This window comes from Phyllostomus hastatus, unplaced genomic scaffold, assembly GCF_019186645.2.
Source record: "Phyllostomus hastatus isolate PE091 unplaced genomic scaffold, TTU_PhHast_1.1 phas_contig_137, whole genome shotgun sequence".
NCBI lineage: Eukaryota > Metazoa > Chordata > Mammalia > Chiroptera > Phyllostomidae > Phyllostomus > Phyllostomus hastatus.
In genome coordinates this window covers 14,786,336-14,813,741 of record NW_025333583.1, presented here as the reverse complement: position 1 = coordinate 14,813,741, position 27,406 = coordinate 14,786,336, and the positions used below count along the sequence as shown (strand labels likewise).

At 36.5% G+C, this 27,406-nt stretch overlaps 1 protein-coding gene across 1 annotated transcript in view; it reads left to right on the top strand.

Annotated features, from left to right (window-relative positions):
* Positions 1 to 1,180: 1,180 nt before the first annotated feature.
* Positions 1,181 to 27,406, top strand: part of CPS1 (carbamoyl-phosphate synthase 1) — a 115,383-nt gene continuing 89,157 nt past the window's right edge. Inside the window, exons 1-6 of the mRNA XM_045852873.1 lie at positions 1,181 to 1,462; positions 17,797 to 17,906; positions 20,925 to 21,069; positions 22,020 to 22,109; positions 23,950 to 24,006; positions 26,540 to 26,632. Of these exons, the coding sequence (XP_045708829.1) occupies positions 1,337 to 1,462; positions 17,797 to 17,906; positions 20,925 to 21,069; positions 22,020 to 22,109; positions 23,950 to 24,006; positions 26,540 to 26,632 (621 nt within the window). The 5' untranslated portion in view covers positions 1,181 to 1,336. The remainder of the gene's footprint in view (positions 1,463 to 17,796; positions 17,907 to 20,924; positions 21,070 to 22,019; positions 22,110 to 23,949; positions 24,007 to 26,539; positions 26,633 to 27,406) is intronic.

Genomic DNA, 27,406 nt, shown 5'->3' with positions numbered 1-27,406 from the left:
ATCACCCAAATAGTTTCCATGGGGGAATGTTCAAGCTTAATGCGAAATTTGAGGCAGATTGGTTGCCCTATTCACTTAGTCATTTTGAATGGAATGGCCACACAGTACACATGCACACTCAGCAGAGTTTACCGCCCCCATTATGAAATTGTCATTGTTCACACATGCACATTCAAGTCCACTCTCCTTGGCTGCCAGGTTACATTGAAGTTGTACAAACACTTCTTGTTAGATTAACAGAGGCTGGGCTTTCTCTGGACAGATCTCATGAATATGTCATTCTATTTCATCTTTTCCAAGTTGGGAGGCCCTAGGAGGGAGCCTTCATATCTTGATCTCTTTTGCAAGTACATCAAAAGAAAGTGTTGCAGTATTTCCAAATCTACATAATCACATGACTCAAGTGACAGCTTCCACCAGCCAATGAAACCTTGCCTGTCTGATCCACCATGGGATTGAAGGTCTAAGTTATCATTTCAACTCAGGTTTAAACAGGAATGCTCAAATTTTGAACTTTTATATGCAACATTTTAAACATTTAAAAGACCAAATTTTTAATTAAAATCAGTGTTTGCCATTGTTTTATATACTTACAAATCTAACACTTGAGTGATATAAATAGACTACTTTGCTTCAGTTGTGATTTACTTGATATTACTCATTGCTTAAAAAATTGGAACACGAAACAACTTTAACTCAAAAGAAAAATAATGAAACAAAACCAATATAGGAGAGTTTACTCTGTATTTGTGGAGAAAAGTTTATTCTGATATCTTTTTTACTGTATGTGATTTCCACTGTTTTTTTTTTCCCAAGCAGAAAATGGCAAGTCTTCAGGTTTCTTTGGGAATCCATAATCTCTCTTGAGGCAAATTAGGCATCACGTCTAATACAAGGAAAAGCCTTTGATCCTTTGCATTCTTAGAAAGTTGCTACTCTTTAGGGTGAAATGACTAAGGTTGTCCATTGTATCAAGATCATTTTTTTCAGCTGCTTAAGCAATTCCTTTGATAGGTGACTGGCTTTCTACAACACAAGCATTATTTCAGCAGGAGAAGGTAGCGTTTGATGTTTTGCAATTTGTATGACATGTCCACAGGATGTCTCTGGACATTACCTCAGGAGGAGGGGTTCAGAGGAGGAGGAGCTGTGGCTGAAGACATTTAATGACAGAATGAATAGAAGCTCAAAGCTCCCTGTGCAGTCAGCCCTACACACCTGCCTGCACTCCCCTTTCCCCAGCTTTCTTTCACATTAATTTAAAAATATTATAACAAAATTCTCATCAAATATATGTAATTGCATTTAATTTTAGTCACAAAACCACATTTTCAAAATGACGAGGATCTTGGCAGCCTGCAAAGTGGTGAAGACCCTGAAGACTTGTTTTGGCCTTACTAATGTGACTGCACCACATCAGTGGAAATTTGCGAGACCTGGTATCAGGCTTCTGTCTGTGAAGGTAATATTCCCACATTCATTACTTCTGATATAATTGTATGGGGTGTAGTTTAGTATGGGCCAAATACATATTTGAATGTAGTTCTGAAGTGCTACTTTATTAATATTTACTGTACTATAGAACCTACTGATCTATCTGATGCTTATTTTTATCTGCTCTGGATGAAACTACAGCAATTTTCACCCAGTATGAAAGAAGGGTCACAATCCCCGTTAACATGTGAAATTAGAGCATTCTGTTCAGAAAGCAAAGGTTTTAAAATGCTTTTAGGGCTCTGTCTGGACCCAGACACTACTGTGCACAGTTTGGTCCAACACGGAGATGCTTATATGTTTACAAACCACATGGCAGTGTGTGAAGCCACATTCTGTGATGGCTCACTGTCAGTTTTGCTTTTTTAAAATGTCACTTTTTCAGAAGAAATTGGAAAGAAAAATATTTCTATAATTTTGATATCTGCAAATCATAACAGAGACAATGAGTTCTCCTTTCTCCTTTGAGGCCTTCTTTAGAAGGCCAAACTGATGAGTTCTAGTTGGGGGATTAAGACGCTGAGGCAATCAGCAGCTGAGAATTCTGTCCCTCCGAGTGCGTCTGTAACTGAGGAGCAGGTCCAGGAAGGGAACGTGAAGTGCTCTTCCTTTGTTCCCAACCCCTGAGTTATGAAATTCCAGCAAGAACTTCCGTTGCTTTCTATAAATTTGTGAAGGCATTTATCACCAGAGAGGTCTGAAATTACTCCATAGGAACGTTGCCAATGAAGATCATCTTTTGGGAATATAAAACTTCAATAATCGCAGTAGTTCTTTAGTAGAGTTGTAAAAAGTAAAGTAGGAAAAGTAAACCCAAACAACCTCTATTTGTTGTTATAAAATTAGGTTGTAATAGGTTTAAGCACTCTCTGCTCATACTTTATGTGCTCCCTGGGTTGACTAAAAATCCTTCAAATGCTTCTGCAGATTCTACTGCTTAGTTTGCTTCCGTCAGGATTCGATGCTCTCAGTCAAATGGTTTGTGGGCTCAGCTATGACCATAGATTCTTACAGCCTCCATTAAGAGGACTGGGAAAGGGATAGGAGTAATGGGAAAGGAAGAGATAGCCAGATGGACATATGGAGAGAGGAGGTGAGAAGTGAGAGGTGAGAGAGAGAGAGAGAAAGAGAAAGAGAAAGAGAGACAGAAAGAGAAACAGAGAGAGACAGAGACAGAGGCAGAGACAGAGACAGAGAAAAGTAACTCAAGATCTCAGGATAAAATATAAAAAGCTAGCATTTTAAATTAAGAAATGCACAAACAACCATGTTTTGGCTTCAATTTAATGTAACAAGAGAGCAGAAAGGTGACATGTCCTAGAGCATCTTCAAAGACACAGTGAGGAGCTGTAAACTAGGAGAGTACCTGGTTTCATTTCAGGGTTATTGATACTGTATGTCAGAGGTACTGAAATATAGCTTCAAAGAGAATAAATAGTAATGAAAACAACATCGCCTACAGTGAGATGTGTCTTCTAAGACTTCAAAGTTGTGTCCCTTAGAATATCTATCTTTCTCACGAAAACAGGTAGGTAGGAACAGGCACAGCTCCATCAAACATCAGACACAGAAATCGAGTGACTACTTAAAACTGCATAGATGTGAATGGGTGAGACGCCAATTCTCCGAGGTCATAACAAGCACTCTGCACAACCACAGCTACAACTACCACCACAACCACAAGCGAATGGCTTATTTATGTGGATGGACTACTGTGAAAGTAGTTCTAACTCATGGTGGCAGATCTTTTTCAAGGGTCTGACAAAAAGTTCACAGCAAAGAATGACAAATTTGTAGGAGAAAGAAGCTATCATTTCATAATGTGAAAGCTATGACTACTCATGCTCCATCATTTCTGGCCAGAGTTTCAGAGGAAACACAAAGTTCTTCAACTCCACAACAGTGAATTGAAATTCTTTACAGCGGTCCAAGGGGGATTTGTTATTGTTTACTTATTTGGAAACAGTCTTCTACCTACTTTTCTTCCTGCCTTATTGTAAAACTCAGCTTTCTCAGAAAAGAATATCCAAATTTACTCTTTTTCAATGAGCATCATATTTTAAAGATAGTTAAAATCATTGGGATGCAGCTGTATAAGGGTTAGTGAAAGGCAATGAGGACAGTCACTAATGGTTAGTCACATTACAGCTAGTTAGAGACAGTAAATGGATTGTGGAAGATATCCTGCTCCTAGGTCTATAAACACTGCCCTCTAAACTGGTTGCTTTTGGAGGTCACTTTTCCTCCCCTCTCAGTGACAGAAAGAGTAGGTTGACAATAGCAGTGACACACTGTACTTTTGTATGGCCCTACCTTATAAAACTGTTTGTGGCTAATGTTTATTTAGCATATCTTGCTAATAGACACAGTTGTATTTTGCTTATGGGAGAAGGAAAGAAGTTCAAGGTACTCTACATTTTAAAGGAATTTGACATCAAGTGTACATAATCTACCACCACAAAATATGAAGGTTTTGGAGACCATAATCTAGTTCTATTTGTACTGAAAATGTTCAGTATTCATTATTTTATTCAGCCAGTTGTAGCTGTGTAGTGGAGAGTGCACCAGATGGGAATCAAAAGATCTGGGTTCTAATCTCCCTTCTGCATTTATTAATGCTCTGAACTTGATCAAGTCAGGTATTCTCTCCAAACCTAAGTTTTGTCATCTGTAGTGTGGACATGACCCTTGCTGTATTCATAGGATTGTGTGACCATCACACATGATCAATACTTAAAAATCAATAAAATACAAGCAAAACAGGATACTTAAAGAAATAAATTTCGTTCTGTGCATTTTAGTAGAGTGACAGTAGAAAGTTAGATCAGAATTTCTTCATATTATTCACAGACTACATATTATTATGACAAGATGTATGATAAAATATCTCAAATATTTATAATGGTGACTTTTTCAGCTTTGCCTTATATTAAACCTGTCTCTAGGAAGGAATTACTTATAATGAATTAGACTCAAAGACTATGAAGCAAATAATTTTGTTCCACTATGGTGAATTCAAATCCAAAAGTCGGGAGGTACAACATAACATCCTAAATCATTCATTCATTCATTATTTAAGAAGTAAACATGTAACTTCTATCTTGAGAGTATACAGGGAAAGTAAGTAGAAGTAAATGGATGGTTACTGGATAGTTTCTGATTTCAAGAGACTTACAAATTTAAAAATTCTGAGTTCACAAGTCTTGGAAAGTCACCAAGATTAAACAGTTTTATTTTTACTTGCAAATGAATTTGGAAATCAAAGGTATTAAGTTAGAAAGATCAAGTTCCCTCTGAATAGAAAAGAGTTCATTCAGTAAGTACTGCTTCTCACTTACCCACTTATTGTTAAAAATAGTGGCTAGTGTTACAATTAAGTCAGGAACCTAACTGTCCAAGTATTCTTCTCTCTGGCACTTTAGATACAAATGGGAACCAAGAATCATTATTCCCTTTGAAAGATTTTCATTTTGTAAGATATTATGTTCTGATCCTAACAGAAGTATCTGTTTAGCTCAGTTATGAGGACCTATTGTGCTTTGATTAGAATTGGCAACTACAGAACACTCCTATGATTAAAATCATTTAGATGTATTGTAGTAGCTTTAAAGACACTCAGAGGAAATAGATTTTATTCTTGTATTGGAGCCCCTGTACATATTAGAGTTGGGGGTAGGGCTATGGTTATCACACACTTTCAAAAATAACTGTTGTGTTAGACATACTAAAGATAGATTTTAGGGCAGGATTTCACCCATGATACTCCATACTATTGAAATAATAAAGTATGTTCCAATCCCGAATGAGCTGCGTCAGCATTAGTTGTAATGAATGGACAACATTACATATTTTTGGTGGACAATATGGTTTCCATGGGGAGGTAGCCTTTCTTTTGACCATTTTTGTTTATGTCCTGTGCTTTGTATATTTCCTTTTTCTAAACTGTAGACTCGTTCATTTGTCATCACCAGTGTTTTGATAGTTTGAACTTCTTGCCATGAAATCCTTGGAAAAACCATTGCTGAGCAGGGCTTAGACTAGGGTGTGGCGAGTGAGGTACCTAAGGTGCAACAGCGAAAGAGCCTCTCGCTGCCAGGGCCATGGCTGCCTCCCTCCCATTTCGCACCCTAGGGACCTCACTCGCCTCTCCCTAATCCCAGCCCTGCATTACAAACTGAGAACTCAGGTGGGGGAAACGCCAAAAGAACTGGCACTCATTTTGGCTTCAGGTTTCCTTTCTTGCTGGTGATGCCTAAAGTTTCTGCTTAACCATGCTTAGCCAGACTCACCACTGCCTTAAAAAGGCTAATTTAGATCTCACTGCTATACACGTAGAGAGCATTCTTTTGCCCTCACATCTTCATTAGGCTTTCTTAGTGTTTCTGACTTGCATTAAAGGTTGGGGGTATAGTAGAGGGTTTTTAATATCTCCTAAGCAATGGCCATACCAGAGGTCATGTCGGGGCTTCAGGAGTTCGCTGTGTCAGACTGAAAGTGCTTGGTGTGACCAGGATTCTTCAGGGCGTCCCCAGTGATTGCGGATAGAAGACAGCTGCAGGGGCCAGGGTCGTGCTTGTTGTGGGACTCCTCAGCCCTAGTGAGCTCAGCTTGCACTTGATTTTCATCTGATCTAATGGGTTCAACTCATGAAAGTATTTTCAAGACTCCTCTATTCTTTTTCCTTTTCCCCCCAACTTAATAAATGCCTTTTAATGATTTTTTAAATTTTCATGGGGAGATTATTGGTTAATGTGAAGTTCTTACAAAGCAATCAGTAAGTTTGCTGTATCATTAAGAATTTTACTGAACAAGTTTTTTTTCTATGGTGTAGAATTAAGTATAAGACTATTTTACTTTATTGCCATAAAGTAAAAATTACCTGACAATACTGGAGGTACCTCTCAGAGTCATAACACTGTACATAGCAGGTGCCCTTATGTACTTGTTAATAAACCTATAATTTATGAACATATTTTAAATGGAATTTTTCTAAATTCTATATTTTATATATAATGAGAAACATAGTTAGAATAAAAATTATTTATAAATCTGACTCATTTCTTTATAAATGCCCAGAACATAGAAGTATTGAAGGAAATTAACCTTGTGATTTTTTTTCCCAATACTGGCTTACGTTTAACCAAAGGCAGATGACTGAATATTAACTTAGGATGTTGTAAGGCTTAATTGATTACTGTAGTTACGGTACATTGAAATCCTGAAATGTTGACATTGTAATTGCAGGAGAGTCTCATTAAATATTCTAGACATAGCAAATTGTGCTATAATTCTGAATTGTAAATATCCATGTTTTGATAGTATAACTTAAAGGAAAAAGATTTCATCTATCAATAAAGATCATTCCAAGATTTTAATTTTTTACCATATTACTTATGCAATAATAAACTGAAATAAATTCTGGCTTTAAGCTTCTTGCCAAAACTTAGATCAGATTTATTTTATTTCTTAAGAGAATGAATACTGACATGAACTAATAGCTAAGAATTATCAGGTAAGCCAGGAATCAAATATGTTATATAGCTTCAAGCCTTGGTGAAAATGGACATAAACATACGGGGGCTTCTACTTTTTCGGATATGCTAATAATCTACATAGCCAAATGGTTTAATAGTACTGCATACAGTCAGATTCCCAGAGTAAATCATTTTTATTTTCACTCTAGCTTAAATGGATTGTTGTAGGTATAACAGTTGAAATTCAAATCGCTTATGAAACTTATTCCTCAATTAGTTTGAGGCTTTACATCCAACCCAGAACATTTACCAGTGAACTCTCACACCCCGGGGAAGAAACAACGCTCTTCTTCCCATTTCAGAGGTGGGTAAGGACTCTGGTTCATACAAGGACGTGATGCCTCTTTTCGTACAAATATACATGCAGCAAATCTTGTTAGAATTATAATTAGGCCTCCAATACCACCAATGGATCTTTTTAATTTGGCGTTTTTGTTACTGTGCTTATGTATCTGAAGCCATGGTTGCTTAGCCTGGATCCAGAATGTTCTACATCATTTCTCCTCTTGTAATTTTATTGCTTACTCGAGAGCCCATTTATGTACTGTACTTTATCTTCATATAAAATAAATTACATTTTTCCTTACCTTTCTTTGGTTGCATTTTGAGAACAGAGTGTTTAAATGAAATAATCAGTAAGGATTCTTATTTTATATGGCCATTAATAATTCTTTAAGTAGGATATTTTAGGGCAATGCTGTTTATAGAGTTGACGTATTTCTTCCCCTTTAACCAAAATATTGCCAAGTGTTTGTAACAAAACATGCTGTTTTTCAGTTTTCAAATGTTTCTTTGTTATAGAGCCCTGTAAGTCCAACATACACAAAAGTCTAACATAGTAGGTATTAAATTGCCTTGAACTAAAGGATCCAATGAAAACTGGTTCAAGATGAAAAATGAGTATCCTCAAAGCTAGCTCAGAGTGATGCAGGGATGTGGAACAAGAAATGAACAACAAGTGGATGCTTTTAAATAACATAATACTGAAGGCAAAGGAAAAACCTAACAACAATAATAAATGCCAGGCTGTTTCAAAAACTTTCACAGGTTAAATTACAAATTTTGCTTGAATTTTGACTGCTACTTCCTACAACCCAGCCCGCTGAATCAGTTGAGCAAGCACCATGGACACACTTTCAAAGGTTTTTGAAAGGGATTTGGCTGTGTGATTCGAATTCATAGCATTGTTCTTATTCAGGAAAACACTTTGAAACAGAGAGCATTAGTGAAACTGAGAGCATTAGTATATAAAATTCTGGTCATTTATTTGTGGTCCCATAAAGCTAATCAATTATCTTACTGGGAAATGAAAACAAACCCATAAATGTAGGCTTACAATGAATTTTAATTTTAAGAAAAAAATGAAAAGCCCCAAAATTATGAGTGATTAGGGAAAATATCAGATCTGCTGGCAATATCATATTTGGGCAGCATCATGAACAATAAAGTACTTTATGATCTAGTGAAACAACAATAACAAAATACATGGCAGACAGATCAACCAACATTGAGAATTTATTAGAATTTTTATTTATACACAACCTCACTCACAAAATGTGTTTTCATCAGGAATTATTATAAATTTGTTAAAGAATCCCTAAATTTTACAAATATTAAAAAGTACAACATCCAAACATTGCTCAGTTTATCAAAATGTTCATTTTAAAAGTAACATATGGATAGGGAACAATCAGAAATTTATGTAATACAGTTTAATTTAGAGAAAAATAAAATTGTAAAATAAAAGATTAAATGGAATAATTGCATTATAACCTATTTAAATATTGCGTGGAAAAAGCTACAGTCTTACAGATATTCCTCTTTTGAATTTGCAAATAAAAGTAATATTTAGTATTATTAGAGCATGCAGACTACTAATTTCAATCTTTAGTCCTCGGAAATCATTAATGTGACAAAGAAATACAATTTTTGACTAATTATTTTATAAAGTGACTGGCTCTCAGATCCACAATACCTATATGCTTCAGGCTTAAAGAGATTAAACTGTAAGCATAAACTAGTTTTAATGCATTTCCTTCTATATGCATATTGGTAACAAATCCTCCACCTATTTTTTTTTTTTTGGTGTGTGTTTTTATGTGTGGGGGAATGGTGTTGTTTTTGTTTTGCAATATAATTACATGGATGGGAGAAAAATGTAATTCTGAAGAGTTGTAGATATTAATTGCAGACACAATTTAAACATCAGTTCAAGGTCAATCAAGAGATTTTTAAAAGGTCTACAGAAATCTCTCTCTGTATGTGTATGTGTGTGAATGTCATTTCAGGCAGTTGCATGTTGACCTTGTGCTTGGTGGGCACCAGAAGGGAATGTCCGCTCTTGAACATTGGGCAACTTGAGGGCACCAAAGAACCTTGGACCTTGACTGATGTTTAGGGGCTGTGTCATATTCGTGTGAAGTCCGGGTCAACCCTCGTGTTTTAGGGATACATGAGGAAAGGAAAGCACTCAGGTGCTCTGCAGTGCTCTGCATTAGAACCCCCATGAATAAAAAAAATGTTATTTCTTGAGACTCTCAAAAGCCTTTGGAGTCTTATCTTGAATTTGGATTCTTAGAAGCAGATGTGATTTCAATGTTATTACAGCCAAGAGATATTAAGAAAAGATGAGAGAGAGAAAGGGAGACAGGCAGAGATAGAGAGAGAGAGGGAGAGACTGAAACTTTAATATCTTAGTATTATACTCAGTATCTTTGGATTCTTAAGATTTGTATCAGACTCACCACTTCTAGAAAAAACACTAAGGAATTTGTTTTAGAAAATGGTTCAACCAAAAATAAGAAAAATGAATTAAGAATTTAAAATGTGATTAAAAGTAAATATTATATCAAGTATAAAATGGAAAAATAAATATTTGATAGTATCAGCATTAGAATAAATAGTTGGGTACATGGGTGTGGGAGTGTTGCTTATCTTTGTCTTTTTTTCCTGTTGTAACTTTTCCCCTTTTGCGGAATTCATTATTTAATCATTTAGCAGTAGTCTGCAAAAAAGTTAGTAGATTATCTGACTAAAGTAATTTTTACTAAAGTGTGAATAAAGCTTAATTATGATATAATGGCTCTAGAAAAAGAAATTGCTATATCCACTTACATCTCTACCTGGTGGAATATGAAGGAGAAAACACAATTGAAGTAGGTGTCCTTTACTCCTTTACCTAGCCTTCAGGAAACAGAACATGTGGAATGAAGTAGAGTGATACAGGCCATGGCTGATGTAGCTCAGTGGATTAAGTGCGGGCCTGTAAACCAAGGTGTCATTGGTTCGATTCCCAGTCAGGGCACATGCCTGGGTTATGGGCCAGGTTCCTAGTAGAGGGCACCTGAGAGGCAAACACACATTTGATGTTTCTCTCTTTCCTCTCTTTCTCCTTCCCTCCCCCTCTCTCTAAAAATATATAAAATCTTTTTTTAAAAAAAGAAATAGAGCTATACATTTCCCATCACTTTTCATTTTTGTAAGCAGAGCCTAAGAGGAATAGTTTAAATATGACTGGGGGCAAAGCAGGAATGTGATTTGCAAGCCAGTCTGTATGTCCCAGAGAAGCAAAAGTAGAGTTATGCAGCATCTTTGCCAGCTGATAGCCATTCATTCATTCATTCAACCAATTAATATTTGCCAGGTATTTACTACTGGTAGGACTGTAGGGGTAATAATCTCACCTTCCCCTCAACTCTTAAGTTTAAAATCAATTGAGAAATAAGACATAGCACTCAAACAGGGAGGAATGTGAAAATCAGCTTTATTACTGCTCAAGTTGTTTGGAAAACAGGGCTTTGGTTTGTAACGAAATGTATTCATTTCACAACCCCAGCTCTACCACCTCCATGTACACCTGAGAACAAGTTTCTTTGAAAAGAGAGTTAAGAAAAGCTGAGCCAGTCTTGCTCGATTCCATTTCCCAAAGTCACCAATCACTCTAATGACTTCTTTCTTGTGACCAGGTATTAAATGACCTTTCCAGAGTCCCTGAAAATTAACTTCATGGGCCAAGGTATGAATTCAGAGAGGTGTAAAATAGTTCCCTCAACCACTGTCTATGTGCCAGGTGCCCTGCTGTGCACTGGTGATGCTGTGTTGGACCTAGAAAGCAGGCTGTGTCTCCTTGATGTTGTCTGGGGTTGCCTGTATCTTACCAGATAAATTAGCCTTATACTTGGATATAGTGGATTAAGTGCCAATTATTATTTAAACTTAGCTTTGGAAGTGACAGGTCCTTCACTGCTTGTTTGGTACAAAGATGATAGAGTTTGGGTTTCTGACAAGAGGTAGAATGTGGATGAGAGGAAAGAAGAGAAGCTAGGAATGAGGGTAAGAACTTGGGCATACCAGTCCGTATGCCAAGTGGCCCTTCAAGACTTGTTTCTCTGACAGTCTTCGAAGTCATCTGAAAAACTGATTTTCAATAAACAATTGATCAGGAGTATAAAACCAAAGCCCAAACTACACAAAAAACAAATACCTCCCGCTTCCCCAAAACTAGTGAAATCCATATTTCACCAAGCAAGGTATGGGAGGGAAAGAGAAAGCCAAATGGCAAAAGGAGAAAGAATGGTCAAAATTGTTCTCTCCAGCCCAGCCTCACTCATACTCCCTCTTCTTCCCTTCCACAGCACAGGATTTCAGGCAGTCCCCAGTGCATGAACTATGCACAGATTGGCATGGATGGGGCCAGGGTAGAGGAAGTGAGTGCCCATAGTCTAGAAACTTTTCCCCCTAAAGCATCTGCTCTTCTCACTGCTTTTCTCCAGAAGTCTGCCCTCTCTATACATAAAATAATTTCTGTCCTGGATGGATAGAAAATTATACTCTACTCTTACCCTGAACTATCTTTTTAAACTGGCTGGTAATTTATATAATGAGTATGAGTATATAAGCAAATTTGGGAGCAGTTACTTAGGCACACACACACACACAAACTATTGAATAATTAGTGAATAATTATTCAAGTGAATAATTATTTTATCTTTCAAAATCTGTGATCTAAGCATTTTCCAAACCTGATGTACTTTACCTTATTGAAATGAGATATCCACATAAAAACTTCATTTCCTGTGGACTTTGTGGTAAGGTTCTCTGCTTTTTACATTTAATGAACTATGTATATTGGGTGATCAATAGTAGTAAGTGGAGAAAGAAGACTGATTAATAAAAGCTTTTAACTATCCCTTAACTGCTAAGCTGAAGACTAATATAGGTAATCCAAAACAATTTTGTTGTTATATTTCAGCACTTTATTGCCAATTTGGTTGAGTCAATATGAATAAAGGTAACAATAACAACATCTCAATAGTCCTTTGACTTTGAGACACTAAAGTCTAAAATTAGATAATGAATTAAGTTAAAATTTTTATTGGCTATGATCTTGAGAGTTGAAGAATATTCTTATGATTTTGTATACATTTAATTAGTGATGAAGAATTATACTACAGTAGAAATGAGTACTCAGTTAGAATGAAGCCACTAAGTGGATCCTGTCACACATGGAATTTAATTTACATAACGGTTTTACTAAGAAAAGTTACTTGAATATTAGTAAAAGTCTCAGAGGGGGAAAAGTAAAATGAAGAGCTGTAAGGATATATTAAAACAAAACAAAACAACAAAAAAAACAACAAAGAAAACCCCCAAAGTAGCCCCATGCAAATAATGGTTCTATAAGTGTTCATATTTTGGAAGGAGAAAATTTGTTCTCCATATCTAGTGAGAGCAAACCGCAGGAAAGTCCTTCTCAATTCTACCGAGGTGAGGCTCACCTCAGAATGTGTTGCTTGTTTGTATTACTTCGTAATGATTGACTAAGAGGTACACAGCAGCAAGGTAAACTCAGTTTTCAGACTGAGCAAAGTGAATAAATAGTACATGTTTATTCAAGTCATTTTGTTAATTAAAAAGTGAATAGTTTTTAGTGTTCAAAATAACTTTTTGATCCCTTTTAATTAGATTTAGACTTTTCACTTGAGTTTGTTAATGCAAATATATGAGAACAATGTGAGAAATGTGAGAATTTATGAGAGATGTAAAATATTTTTTTCTTCAAGATTCTTTTGTATAAATTAGTCTAAAACTAAATAGGATAATACAAGATTTTCACCCTTTCTTTTATATTTTAGAATACACTGGGCAAGAGAGCTCTCTCATTCTTTGTCTACATTGTAAAATGAAGTAATTAATGAAACAGTTGGTCACCCTCTTTCATGCGACATACCCAGTAAACTGATATAAATACTCCCTGGTTTTGAATTACTGTGATTATTTGTCTCAACTCCGCACAGCGTGGATATTGAGTATGCACAGCACACTCTCCATGCCACCTGGTAAAAGCATCCGCTGGCCTTTTCCTTCTTCACCCTTTATCCTTCAATAACACATCTCTTTCCTGCCGTAATATTCTCATATTATGAGACTACATTTAAGATATTGTAGAAAAGCACTGTTACTTAAACATAATGAAAAAACAACTCAGAACAGGTATTTGCTTATTTTTAAATTCATATTTAGAACAAACCAAAAATCCGAATGTGTCATAATACTTTTCTTTATTTTTAATGTTATTTTCTTCAGATTGATACTCAACAATTTTTCTACAACAAAAATTGAAAGATCATCTACCCTGTGCCAAGTGCTGGTGTAGGCCCAGGGGGTGCCCCAGTGAGCGAAGCTGACCCAATACTCTGCTCCTGTGAAGTTCACCCTCTAGTGGGATAAGACAGATATTCTAAATATGACACCGGATGATGTGTCAGGAGGCAATGAATGCTGTGAGAAAAGAGTAGGCTGAGGAGATAGAGTGCTGGGAGGCATAGTGTCAATTTAAATAGTCAGGTCAAGATGGGTCTCCCCAGAAAGAGGGTGGCTTTTGAGCAAAGCCTTGAAGGAATCTTGAAATTTTGGACTTCAAATTCAAAATTTGACATCAGTTTTTTTTCCTTAAAATTTTATTTTCATTACTTAACAAACCGTAGATGGAAAAGTGTACATTTTTTATTAAAGAGAAATCTCCCGAGAGAGAGAAATGGTGATATGTTACGTGTCTTTGCATGTCCAAGTGCCTCAGCAATGTTCTTTTTGAGTCTTGCTCTTTTTTATCGCCAAGTACGCACACGGCCCTTTCACTGCCAGAGGGCGCTGGGGGTGTTTCTCCGTGAGCTCAGCAGGGACCTTGGCACATGTGGGGACTTGAGTGTCTAAACTGTCTTGTTGGAATGTTCATTTAATTAAACACTCATAATCAAGGTCCTTTATTTTGTAGAACTCATTTATATACTCTTGTGGTTACTTTTTCTGATATTCTGCAAGTGTATATATTTCTCTCTATTAAAGTTTCATTTGCATTCTCAGCATTTGAAGTACCACAGTGCTCTGCCAGCAGGCACTGAAATTACAACTTAATGTTATAGTCGAATTCCTGGGCTACGGACTTCTTCTTACTAGGACTGAGGCTACTAAAACATCTTATGATAGTAACAAGGTGATTTCTTTTGGATTTGTTGGAATGAAATAGCATTTAGGGAACTGTTAGCTAGAAGAGGGGATTCCAAATAAGAGCTCTTTGTTCCGAGTTCCTCCATCAATTCATAGATAAGTCAATTGGCACTCATCATTTTAAACTCATTGGAGGCCAATGTAGTTAAGTGGGACATAAAGGGTACTAGAGGCAATAAACAGAAGCCTTGTAACAATATAATGTGTAGTGAGAAAGAGGATTGGAAGATCTATAAAAGATGCCCAAAAGAACAAAAAATATAATTACAGAAGCCAAAAGACATATTGAGCACAATCTCAGGGACTCTTTCAGGTAATAGTAAATGTATTCTCAAATATATCTTTAAAAGGTAGAGAGCAAAGTTGAAAACTAGTCCCATAGAGAGAGAAAGAAAAATATTTAATCAAAGTGTAGGAACAGGCTAACAAGAGTTAGATTTGTTTATGTTAATTTTTACCTTTTTAAAATAATTAAGGGGTGGCTAATCCATAGATCAGACCATTTGAAATTTTTAGGTAAGAAGAGGATAAAGTAAAAGAAAAGTACAAATAGAGGTAATATTCTACACAGGTATGGCTCAGTGTAGAGTGGATAAACGTATACAGAAAACAACTGAGATTTTCAGTTAACACACAAGTGTTGTGAACTTGTGTGTAGGTAAGTTATTTTAGTTTCTGTCAAAGTTACATCTTCTTTAAGGAAAAGGTTTCCTTTCTTCCTTCTATTTTATGAAAGCATTTAGGTTACACATGAATTCCTTGAGAGCAGAAAATAATACTTTCAGTAGGAAATGTTTTTTGACAGTGAATTTCCTTTACTTGGACCAAAAAGTTTCACCTATTGAAACATCAAGAGTTACCTGGGGAATTTTCCCAGTAAACATACCCTATTGAGGACTATCACCATAGACATTTGAAGAACTTATAATAGCCTTTGGAAATATACTGAGCATTACACTCTTATTTCCTAAAGTCATCAACCTCTGTGTTGAATTATAAATAAACAAAAACAATATTAACCTAGTAAAATATAAAATAGGAATATCATGTTAGTAGAAGAAGTGATGTGAAAAGGTGATTTCTTGGATAGAGGAGCAGAATTCAGAACTTGTGTATTAAGTTGATTTCTCTGCAAGCGAAGTCTTATATTCACTAATATTACATTGATTATTGTGGTTTCCTTTGTGCTGATTCCAAAAGCTTTTTTGGTTGAGTGGCTGAGACATTAAACCATAACTACTTAAGATAAAGGGTTAAGCTTGAGATCTCAAACACTGGTTCCAAGGTTGTGGTAAAACAAGACTTGACCTCAAAAACAATTTGATATGCTAAGAAAAGGGCAAAATTCTTTGGACTAACTGCCCAGGTACACACAGACACAAACAAAATGTACAAGACAGCACTTCGTGCAATCTTTCTCAGATATGTAAACCTGAAATCCCTCCATTGAACCTCAGATTGAAATATGTATACTGACCTGTTGAAAGCAGTACCTTACACATATCAATTTTAATAAGTAACACTGAAATAGTTCTGTGTGTGTATCAGTTAGTGTGTATGTAGACATAGACACAGATAATATTTAAGCCCATGATATATTGGTTTAAAGATAATTACACACTACTTTACACTGAAGAACAGTCATTCCAATGTCAAGAGACTCGGGTACCTTGCACATAAAAGAGGCATTGTGTTTCTACAAGGAATATCACTACAGAAAAAGAATGAGGTGTTTTTCACACTTGAAAAGCTGAGTGCATGTCACAAAGCTAGAAGATCGTAGAAACAGAGGTCTAGAAATCACTTACTGGGTTCCTTCTGTGTACCAAGGTATGTGTGTGGGTTTGTGTGTGTGTGAGAGAGAGAGAAAGAGAGAGAGAGAGAAAGGGAGAGAGAGAGAGAGATGGGAGTGACGGTGGCTGGCAGGATACAAAAGGATTAGGCATTGTGGGTCTGGTCCTAAAAATGTCAGGGAAGGAAAGCAGAAATCAGTGTGTTTATATCTTTAATGACCACATTTAATTCTTGCAGAGAGAACAACAGTAGAATGATCTCCCTTACTTCAACTCTCTCCACTCATGGGCAAACTTGTTTTATCAATATCCCTACTTATGTTTCCCAGTCCCTTTTAAAGCAAATCTCAGATATCATATTATTTTGTCTGTAATCATTTCAGTACTTCAGTGTATCTCTTGAAGACAACAAGAACTTGGACAAATATAACCACAATATCATCTTCAATCTTAAAATATTATACCAACTATTATTATGTAAATTTCCTCAATTATTACAGTTTGCTGTAACTTATTTTTTAACCATGTTCCAATTATTGTGTCCTACAGAGTTCCTTACAGAGTCTAGGTTTTGCACTCCAAGGCGTGGTTTAACACATTTCTCTTTCTCTGAACTTTATGGACATTGAAAGTTAGATTTAAATTGTTTCAACAATAGAATTTAAAGTTATTTATGAGGATTGGATGATGCCTGCTTTTTAGATAAGTTTCTCTAATTGCCTCGCTTCTAAGCCAAGAATTTTACAGAAGCTGGTTGAGATTGGTATGGTGAAGTAATCAAATTCAGAATGCTTTATAATTTAAAGAAAGAACCAGGCATGGATATAATTAACTCTACTAAAAAGCAAGCTATGATATATTTTTAGATGTTTCATTGTGCTTGCTTTTGTATCCATACAACAGAATGTAAAGTTTCAGCTTCTTTATGACCAAACAGCCAGTGGAGGATGCGGCCCTTGGGACAACCCCCTCAAATACCGGAGCTCCGTGGAATAAGTTGACAGATAACCTTAAAGATTCCTCCTAGCCCTACACCTCTGAGTGATAATGGGCTATATGGTACACTTCACAGTGTTTTTGCAAACTCATGGACTTCCCTTAAAGCAATACTTGAGCAAAGCTAGGGCATATTAAGGGGGAAAGGGTAGACATAGGATTTCAGCTAAATGGAAGTATTTCTGGATTGACAATAACTCTACAAGTAAGACTTAGAATAGACAATGTATCAATATGCTTCAGTTCCTCTTTAAAGCAGAACAAAATAAAACACCTGCCAGTGACAAGAGCCATACATTTGAAGAAAAGTGGCAAGTAACAGTGGAGCAACTCTGAATCTAGGTGGTAAAGTTTCATCAAATATACTGTGCATTTATTTAATCAGTTTGTGTATTGCACCCTTGGGTTTTGTTTTCAGCTGGCTGTGCTTTACATTTTGTATTCTGCTAAGAATCATGAATCTGTTTCTTTAGGCACAGACAGCACACATTGTCCTGGAAGATGGAACTAAGATGAAAGGTTACTCCTTTGGCCATCCATCCTCTGTGGCTGGTGAAGTGGTGTTTAATACTGGCCTGGGCGGGTGAGTAATGCTCAAGGCTTTATTCTTTCTCTGTGTGGCAGAATAACTGGATGATCTTACTCATAGTGGGAAGTGGAAATTGCTGCATCACAATAAGACTACATACGTCCTGATGTTGCACCATGCCTGTGCTCAGCCCACTGCTGCCATCCCTGGAAAGATGCACAGAGTCCTTCCTGCTGCTGTCAGTGAAGAGCACATGGACACTGGTGTTCCCCTGCAGGGCAAAACAAAATTAATTCTAGAAACATAGGGTGCAAGGACACAGGTTATGTCAAATTACCGAATGGCTTCGGCAAGGTGGGGTACCTACAGATCTGGTGAACGTGAAAGTTGGAGTGCCCTTCTATTAGAGAAATTAATAATCAACCTTGCATGTCTAATATGACCTACCCAATGGAGTAAAGACAGTCCTTAGGTGTTTTACATAATTTTGCACTCTAATAAGAAAGGAGAAATAACATTTATTGTTTTGAACTATTCAATGGGAGGCCAGGTGCATAGATCTGACATTTTCAAAATTTATCAGTTGAGACTCAACTTCATGGTTAAGACCTGCTAAGACATGTGCTGCAACAAGGATGAGAGTTGCTCCAGATATGCTGTAGCTGTTCTTATCTAGCCAACAAACGTTTGTTCATCTGAGAACCAGGAGGTTGACATTCGGGTCTCAGCTCTAGTGATAAGTGATTATGTGATATTGAGAAAATCACTGTACCTTTCTGAACCCTGGTTTCCACAAATAAACAGTGAGAAGCTGGATTAGACAGCTGTTTACAGCTGGGAATTAAAAAAAATTATGAGACTTTAAAAATGACTAGAAGGTTTCAAGAGGTTTCCATTAGAGATTCAATAGATGAAACTATAAAATATTTGATGAATTCTTTAGTGAAATTCAGTTAGCCTTATACAAACCTAGAGATATTGGGTTAACTGATATTGAAGACAGTGATTGGCCAAACCTCTCTTGAGTTCCTACTAATGTACATTTTCTCTAAACTCTTGGCTCTCTGTTTGAAATGGAGAGTATTAGGTAATTTTTAAAATAGTTCCACTGGTGAGAACATTAAATTACAGTGTATAAAAACTGTTTGAAAAGTTTTGCTTCACCAGGCAATTATTTAAGCTTTTCGACAGCACTAATTACTAGTCGTGTTAATATACCTGCCAACAAACAACTGTTTAATATAGATCGGAATGATGGAGGGCACCAGAGTTTTCGTCAGTGTGATTGATTATGGGTAATAAATCTTGTCACATCACAAAAGTCAAACAGGACCTGATAGATTAATTTGCTTCCAACACTGTAGCTCTCTAGGACACACTGTGTTTATTCATTTACTGGAGAGTATTGTAAGCATACGATTAAAGGCAATGGACCGTCGTTTTATGGAGAGAAAGAAGAAAGGGAAGTAAAATTAAATGAATTAAAAACGTTTTTTGATGTAGAAAAAGGCGTTCATTAATGAGCTCAGTCCACAAACCCTATTTGTCATTGAGAAATGCTGCCTTAATTCATTGTGTGACTCACTCAGTGAGGTGGCTGATAATTAAGGGGGTTATTTTGTTTTTCATCTGCAAGAAATGCATTTATATTGTGGGTAAGCTTTGGCTAAAAAGTGATCAGTTCCTGACAAATAAGAAGCATCTGAGAAATTAGCTGATGGAGGTGTGGATACATATCACAGCTCTGTAGCCACCTTAGGGGTTGCTGAGCTGAAAGGCTGAGCGTCGTGTTGACAGAGGTAGTTCTGGGAGGAGCTGGCCTGAGCAGGGGTCGGAGAATTTATGTGGACTACTGCCTGAGCTGAACTTGATTGGTTTCAGGGTCGTCAGTTCTGTCACCTCAGTACCTAAATTCACTTTCAGCAGTAGTCCACGAGAAAGATTTGGTTTAACTTCTTCTACAGAAAATGAAATGTAATGCATTTCAATGCATGGAATAGCTATAGAGAGCTCCTGACACTTATGGGAATAAAATTTCTTATTATTAAGAATAAGATATATATATATCTATAAACACATAGATATCTATAAATATAAATATATAAATTTATATCTATATATACATATATAAAAATATATAAGATATATATCTTTAAATATATGTGGATATTTCTCTCTCTATATAACAAGTATTGTTTTTTCCTTCCCCAAACTTTAAAATAAATCCCTCTTGCATTCCCATCTAGTTCCATATGCAGTACTTTAAAATAGCTATTAAATAGTTATTTGGATGTTTTAATTCAGAAGTCAGAAAATGGACCATGCTTCAGGTCCATTTTTGTGGGACTAATTTTTTTCATCTAAGTTGATAATAATTCTCAAGCATATACCTCTTTGTAAACTAAACTTTTAAAAATCAACTATGTCAAATACATGTTTCATAGACTTTAACTCTGTGTTTTAAAAGTTTTAAAAGTAAATTTTTTTAAAGATTTTATTTTATTTATTTTTTAGAGAGGGAAGGGAGGGAGATAGAGAGAGACATCAATGTGCGGTTGAAAAGTTCAGTAAATTTTTAATAAACATATGCACTCATGCGACCACCTCTGACATACTCTGGATATTCTTTGGCATCCTAAAAGATTTAAAAAAAAAACTTTAAATTTTTCCAGTTAATATTTGGTGACACTGGTAACCCTCAACAGTAAATATCAGTTTGGGCTCACTCATGTCTGGTAAGCTAAGGGAATTTTCAGGATATCTGCAAACTATAGAACAATATTTTAAAAATTAAGACCCTATAGAAATTTTTAAGGACTCAAAAAATTTAAGAAAATGAGGGAATAAAAATTATCTAAGAATATGCCTTAGTACTTAAGAATCAGTTTTTCTTTCCATATCACTCATATTATGAAATAAATTTCTATATTCTATCTTAAAATTTCCCTAGGCTTGCTGAAATCTAGAGATAGGTTTTTAGGACGTTAATCACATGTTCTGCCATTTGCAAGGGTTCAGTAAATAAGGCATTGTGGTTATATTCCTTTTTGTTGGTAATTTTCGCCTACCCAGGTACCCGGAAGCTATTACTGACCCTGCCTACAAGGGACAGATCCTTACCATGGCCAATCCCATCATTGGGAACGGTGGAGCTCCTGACAGTACTGCACTGGATGAAATGGGGATTAGCAAATATCTGGAGTCTGATGGAATTAAGGTAGTGCCAGGGATGGCTATTTAAAAGGTCTCAACTTGAGGACATGTGGTTGATTTACTTTAAGAATCTAGGCTGGGTCAAGTTTCTTCCTCAATTCCGCACAGTACAAACCATTCAATTCATGTTCACAACCTCATCCTAGATACCCGAGAATAATCTCAAACATGACATTAGTTTAGTTTTATTTCCAAAGGTACTTTAGATTTATTCTCTAATGCCTTGGATTAAAGTTGGCTTCATTTGAAAAAAAATGTTGTTATTAAGTCCAAGTAATAACTATGCTACAAAAATTGGTAATGAATATACTTTTAAAAGGATTTTGATAATCAACTCTATATTGACTATTTGCCTTTTAATCTTACCTTGTTTAGGAGATGAATAAAAGAAAGCTTATATGCCATTCTAAAATTAAAGACATTAAAACTTCCACAGGTAATATTTTAGGAATGTGGGACATACAAACCACTCAAAATCATATACACCAAATTTACCAGTCTTTGTTTTATACCATTCCATTTTTGAATGACTTGGCCTGATCATTTACTTTAGCTCTATTTCTCATAGTTTTACCCAAATTTCTCATTCACCTCTAAATATAGATTAAACATTATTTCATTTTCCTTGTACATTAAATAAGCAATTATTTATTAGATTATTGATACGTGCTGTTGAAGAAAAATACACGGTGCCAAGAAGGGGGATCTAGCTTAGTTGCAGGATTTAGCAAACTAGGTTAAACTGTTCCTTCAGATGATACATACTAAGGTAATGATTGTACATTTTAAGAGCAAAATGTGATCCTTTTTCTTTCTTCATCTCCACAAATTTAAGCCTCATATCAGTGGATGTAATGAAGCTTTTTAAAAAATGCAAACTGACTCTTAAGACATGTCACAAGGCTTGGATAATATTTCACGATCACCCCTTTTAAGTGACTGCTGGTCTTTTAGGTTGCAGGTCTGCTGGTGCTGAACTATAGCAATGACTACAACCACTGGCTGGCTACCAAGACTCTAGGGCAATGGCTGCAGGAAGAAAAGGTGAGAAATGTGGCAGAGCATGTTGCCTGAGGACGACCATTGGGGTCTGTGGGAAGCTGGGAAGGTGTATATATAATTGAAAAGACTCAAGCAGATGATGCAGATCATGCAGTTTGGATTTTTTTTTTTTAAATTTCAAAAAGCAATTCCTTCTTGTACTACACAGGTGGAACTGTCTGAACTCTCTCATAAACATGTAGTATCACATACTTTCAGTTTATCCACTAGGTGGCAGTCGGAGCTATTTGGTTGCCATCTCTAACCCTAGAAAGGGGTTAGAGAAAATTTTAGAATTCTCTGTTTTCTCAAGACACTTCACCTCTCCCTCCCCTTTCATCCAGGACCCACAGATGTGCAACTTTTGTCATGGGTTCTATATCAGCTCTGCCATTTACTAGCTGTTTGACTTTGTGCAGGCTGTATTATCATACCATGCTTTTTAATGTTTAATTCCTAATGAGTATAAACAGATTGCCATTGAGTCTCCTTGAACTTAAACATTATGACTCTATGACATGGAATGTGATATAATCTCATTTTAAGTTATAAGTGAAAAAGTTGATAAATCCTATCTTATGTTTCCTTTTTTAAAACTATTATTTTCTAATCAAATAAGAGAATTCTTTTGGTTTGAATGTCAGACATACTTAAAGTTAATGATCCTGCTCTATATTTAGCTTCATTTCTGTAGCTGCTTTTTTGTTGAATTGCTGCTGGGCTTGTAAGTGACAGAGTATTATTCTACTAAAGCTCTACTTCTCCAATGAATGTCTACCTATTTTGGCTAAATGTTGCCTCTTCCTGATAAATCAAAAAATCTTCATCTTGGCTCCCTTGTTCTCATTCTTTCCAAATATTAAAAGAAAGAAGATGATATCATCTCCCGGGTTACTACTATTCTCAACCATCTGAATTCACTTCCAGAGAGCTAATTTTTGCAATGGCCATTCAGAAGACCCCCCCCCCCCCCGCCGCCCCCCACTCCAATCCCCACCCAGACTTTTAATGTTTCCTTTGTGCCATGTAGGGCACCCAATGTTATAGCTGTTCTGTGTTGGAACTCATGGTTTACATATAAACCTCATCCATGGCTGTTAGTTTGTTGTATAAATGTGCTCTGACTCTTCTTCCATGAGCACAGACCCATAGAACAAACGAGTGTATGACATAAAAACAAGTTTGCCCCCTTGAGTGCAGGTGAGACAAAGCCGCATGCTCAAGCATCACTCAGACAGCTGGTGGGAAACACAGACAGTGCAACTGGTGGTCCTGATTCCTTGCTCATTGCTCTTCCATTATACCCCCTCTGTCTCTATCCAGCCCAGGCAAAGAAAATACAACAAATGGTGGTGCTGCCTGACTTACTCAAAAGATGGGCAGGTTTTATTACAGCATGGCCACTTCACAGGGACCTTCAGAAAAATGTGTTGAGTGCCTACCAAGTCCCAGGAACATTTGGCACAAAGAATGGATTTGCATTTTATTTGCATATCATTACATATGAGGTTCACAAATTTCACTATTTCAAAATATATACGTGTGTATACATGTGATATTATTTAACGTCCTATGTTAAAAGCAACCAAACTGTAGTGGAAGATTGATGTTCAGAATTTCTCATTTTTTATTCTGAGGAAGTGCCTGGGCATTAGCAGTCCTGTGCCCAAGTGGAACAGCCATTTGCAGTGTTCTGACAGCATAGTCACCCTGGGTCAAGAAGAGAAGGAGTAGGGAGATTATTTACTGCTCAAGAAGATAGATGACACCAAGTTTGTAACTTGAAAACAATGCACTGGATCTAATTTCTTCCAATTTCCCTGTCACTGCGGTTTTTTTATAGGTCCCTGCAATTTATGGAGTGGATACAAGAATGCTGACTAAAATAATTCGGGATAAGGTATGATGGTCATCTTTAGCCAGTTCTCTGTTTCTTCACACACACACATACACACACACACACACATACACATGAGAATGTATATACTCTCAGTGCCTGAGGAATTCACTAGTATGTAAAAGAACCAATCTGGCCGATTTCTGCCATTTGGGTTTCTATCATCCTGTTTTATTATTTCTGATGTAATTTTCGTGACTGAATACTTGTTTGGGATGTTTGTTATTGAATGGACTTGAGGTTAATTCACTCAGCAGCAGTTTGTCGAGTGCCCCCTCTGTCTTCATGATCCCAAGTTAAGGCCTTTAAATTCAGCTCAGGGCCAGTGAAACAAGTGGAGAAGGTTACTATATGCATAACTCTTTACCTGAATTGAACGCCTCTATGCTGGAAATGCAAAGCAGGAGGTGCACGGCATTGTTGCTGTTATTTGTTTAGTCCTCTTGGAGGAGTTGTCTGTGAAATTAGTGGGTGGTATTTCATGAATGTCAAAGGAGCCCTTCGTGTGTTAACTCAGTTACATAGTCTTTCTGGAGACTGCAGTGATTCATGCAGTGGTAACAGGTATGTTTATGTTTTGCTTTCATATCTGATTGCTGAAACATCTGACCCCTCCTCTTAGAGTATTTCCTCACCATCAGCTTGCTGCTTCTTGTTATAAAAGGTGGACAGTTATTTTTTCCCTACATGAAACTTTCATCTCTCAGAGCAGAAAGAAATTTTTCCCCGAATTCCACTAACATTGTCTCACTGAATTTTATTGCATAAAAAAGAAAAAAAATGATACAATTTCAAAGTCAAAGAGATTCTTCAAGAAAATCTGTGGTAGATTTCTTGTTAGAATATATTGACACAGGATCTCTGTAAACAGAAAGAAAGAAACAGCTTTGAAAATAAGAACATGTCTCCATACCCATGACCAGAAGAAAGAGAGAGAGAGTTCACGTGACCCTTCTACTCCATTTCTGATTTTCTTCCCTCTGCCATGATTTTCATGAGAATGGATGTTAGTGTGGTTAAATATTCCAAGTAGATACTTGTATTTTCTTAGCTCAGTGACATTGTGGGAGCAGTAAACAATCATGAGGCTACCAGAATGGAAAGGAAACAGAATTGAGAAATTCAATTTGGGCTGCAGAATTGGCAAGTTGAATAAAATATAATGAGGCTTTATTAATTTCAGAAAAAAACACTCTACAAGACCATACTGTGTTCTTTATGTTGGTTTAAAATGAACTCTTCTTTTATGAGAGGCAGTTAAGTTTTCAAAGTTTGGCTGAATAGGCTAGCACAGACAAAATGTAGTATCACCTATTATATTTAATTTGGAATGGTGCTGGCTCATATTAAAAATGTATGCTGTGGCATTTAGTCTATTAATCTTAGGTTGGAAAGTAAGGTTGAATTTCATTCAGCATGCTTTAAGAAGAAGGGGATGAGAACTGAAAACCAAATTTCAAAATTAAGGATCCATAAATACAACCAAGGGATTCTGTGATTTGAATTCTAAAAGTAAGTAGAGACCATCAAGAAAATTAACCATCCAGTGTGGAAGTGAAACGTGATTTTTAGTTATTTTTTCCAGAATTTGAGGTAGCACTCTGAGTTTAGTGATCACACAAGTAACCGTCATGTCTGAGTGGCGTGCTGTCACTTTCTACCCTCATTCACTTCCAAGGGACGTCTTCCCTGAAGGGATACATTTCCAAGGGGAATAAGGACTTTCTTCTGGTTTCTTCAGTGCACTGATTTTTTTGGAGAAGGGCAAATCAATGATTTGCCCTTCTCCAAGGGCATTGAAATTGGCATTTCCCCCATCAATAAAGTCTTACTTACTAAATATAATATACTATTTTCCTAAATAGATCAAACTAAACAAATGAAGTAAATCTCATGGCATAATTAATAATAAGAAGAAAACACTTCCCGTGTTCAAGCTAGTGGAGGTAATTTGTGGAAGCTTCACAGAAGGCTAAACATTTTTTAAAGTTCAGGCTCTCAGGGACACATAGACATTAGCGTGTCTAAAGTAGTCAATATTTTCGATGCCACTTCTCAGAGTTTATGACTTGTATAGCATTTCACATTTTTTGTGAATTAATTTTGCTATCATGATGCAATAAATTCCCACCCTTTCCAAATTTCTAAAAATATTTAGATTTCTTTTTTTTCTCAGTATATTGTTTTATGCACATGTCCCATGAAATATCTTTAGGTCAGATGCACTAAAGAATAGGTACCCTAAATACTGGAAGCTGGAGATGCCTTTGATGACAAAGGCAACAAATCCTGATGCCTTTGACTTTGCTTGCCCCAGATGATAGTTTCCGCCCTAAAAGAAATCATCATACTTCCCAGAGTGGGTCCCAAAATGTACTATGCAAATTACTTTATCTTTCCAGGTTGAGATGCTTTTGGTTATGAGCAGTTACAAAGACATTGAAATCTCAGAGCAGCTGTTTAAGTCCCTGTGAATTATCCTGTCAGCACCTTCATCGTTGCTCCCTTTTAACTGTTTAATTTTTTAATTTGATAGGGCACCATGCTTGGGAAGATTGAATTTGAAGGTCAGTCTGTGGATTTTGTGGATCCAAATAAGCAGAATTTGATTGCTGATGTTTCAACCAAGGTGAGCAATTTCCTTCATATTTTGTAGTTCTGTGTTAGTCCCTTTAAACCTTCCTTTTTTGTAATGTCAAGATCTTCATTCAGGCCAAGGTCATTTTTTAGAAGCACCAGAGTTGAGGGGAAAAAAAGGTCTCATAGCAGCTAAAATATCTGTTACAAATCAGTGCACTTAAAGTTAGAAATTGTTTACTATTATTTTAACTTTTTTCTGGTCCCCCATTGCAAAGCTTTAACAATGTCAACAAAAAGGGGACCATTGACTGGCCAGAGTCAGGCATAGTGACGGTCAAGAGTCAGGGCTAATAGCCAGGCAAAGAGTCAAGGGCACTTTAAAGAAATCAGACACACTAATTAGAGTCTGGGTCATTTGGGGCAGGGAAAAGTGTTCCTTGACCCACTGAACTTTATTGTAATAAAGTTCAATTCAAAAATTAGTGTTCATAATGATCACTGTGCTGGCCCAGGATGAGATATGTTTCGTGTCTATTTATAAGAGGGTATAGAATATATTTTAAAAAGGTATCTGTTGGTTTTTATTACACGTTTATTAGTGTAGGTATAAGTCTCTTGGGCTATAGTCTCTGTCACTGGGGAGCATAAAAGCTAGTGGGACAGGCAAATGAGTGATCGCCATGGACGGAATTTTGTGGTGAATGCTGTCCTTAGAATGCACACAGGTTGCCACATGGCAAGGGCATGTGTGGGGCAGCATCGAACAAAACAGCTGAACCAGGGAAGGCTCTGCAGAGCGGTTAGGCTTGTTCTGAGACCTGAG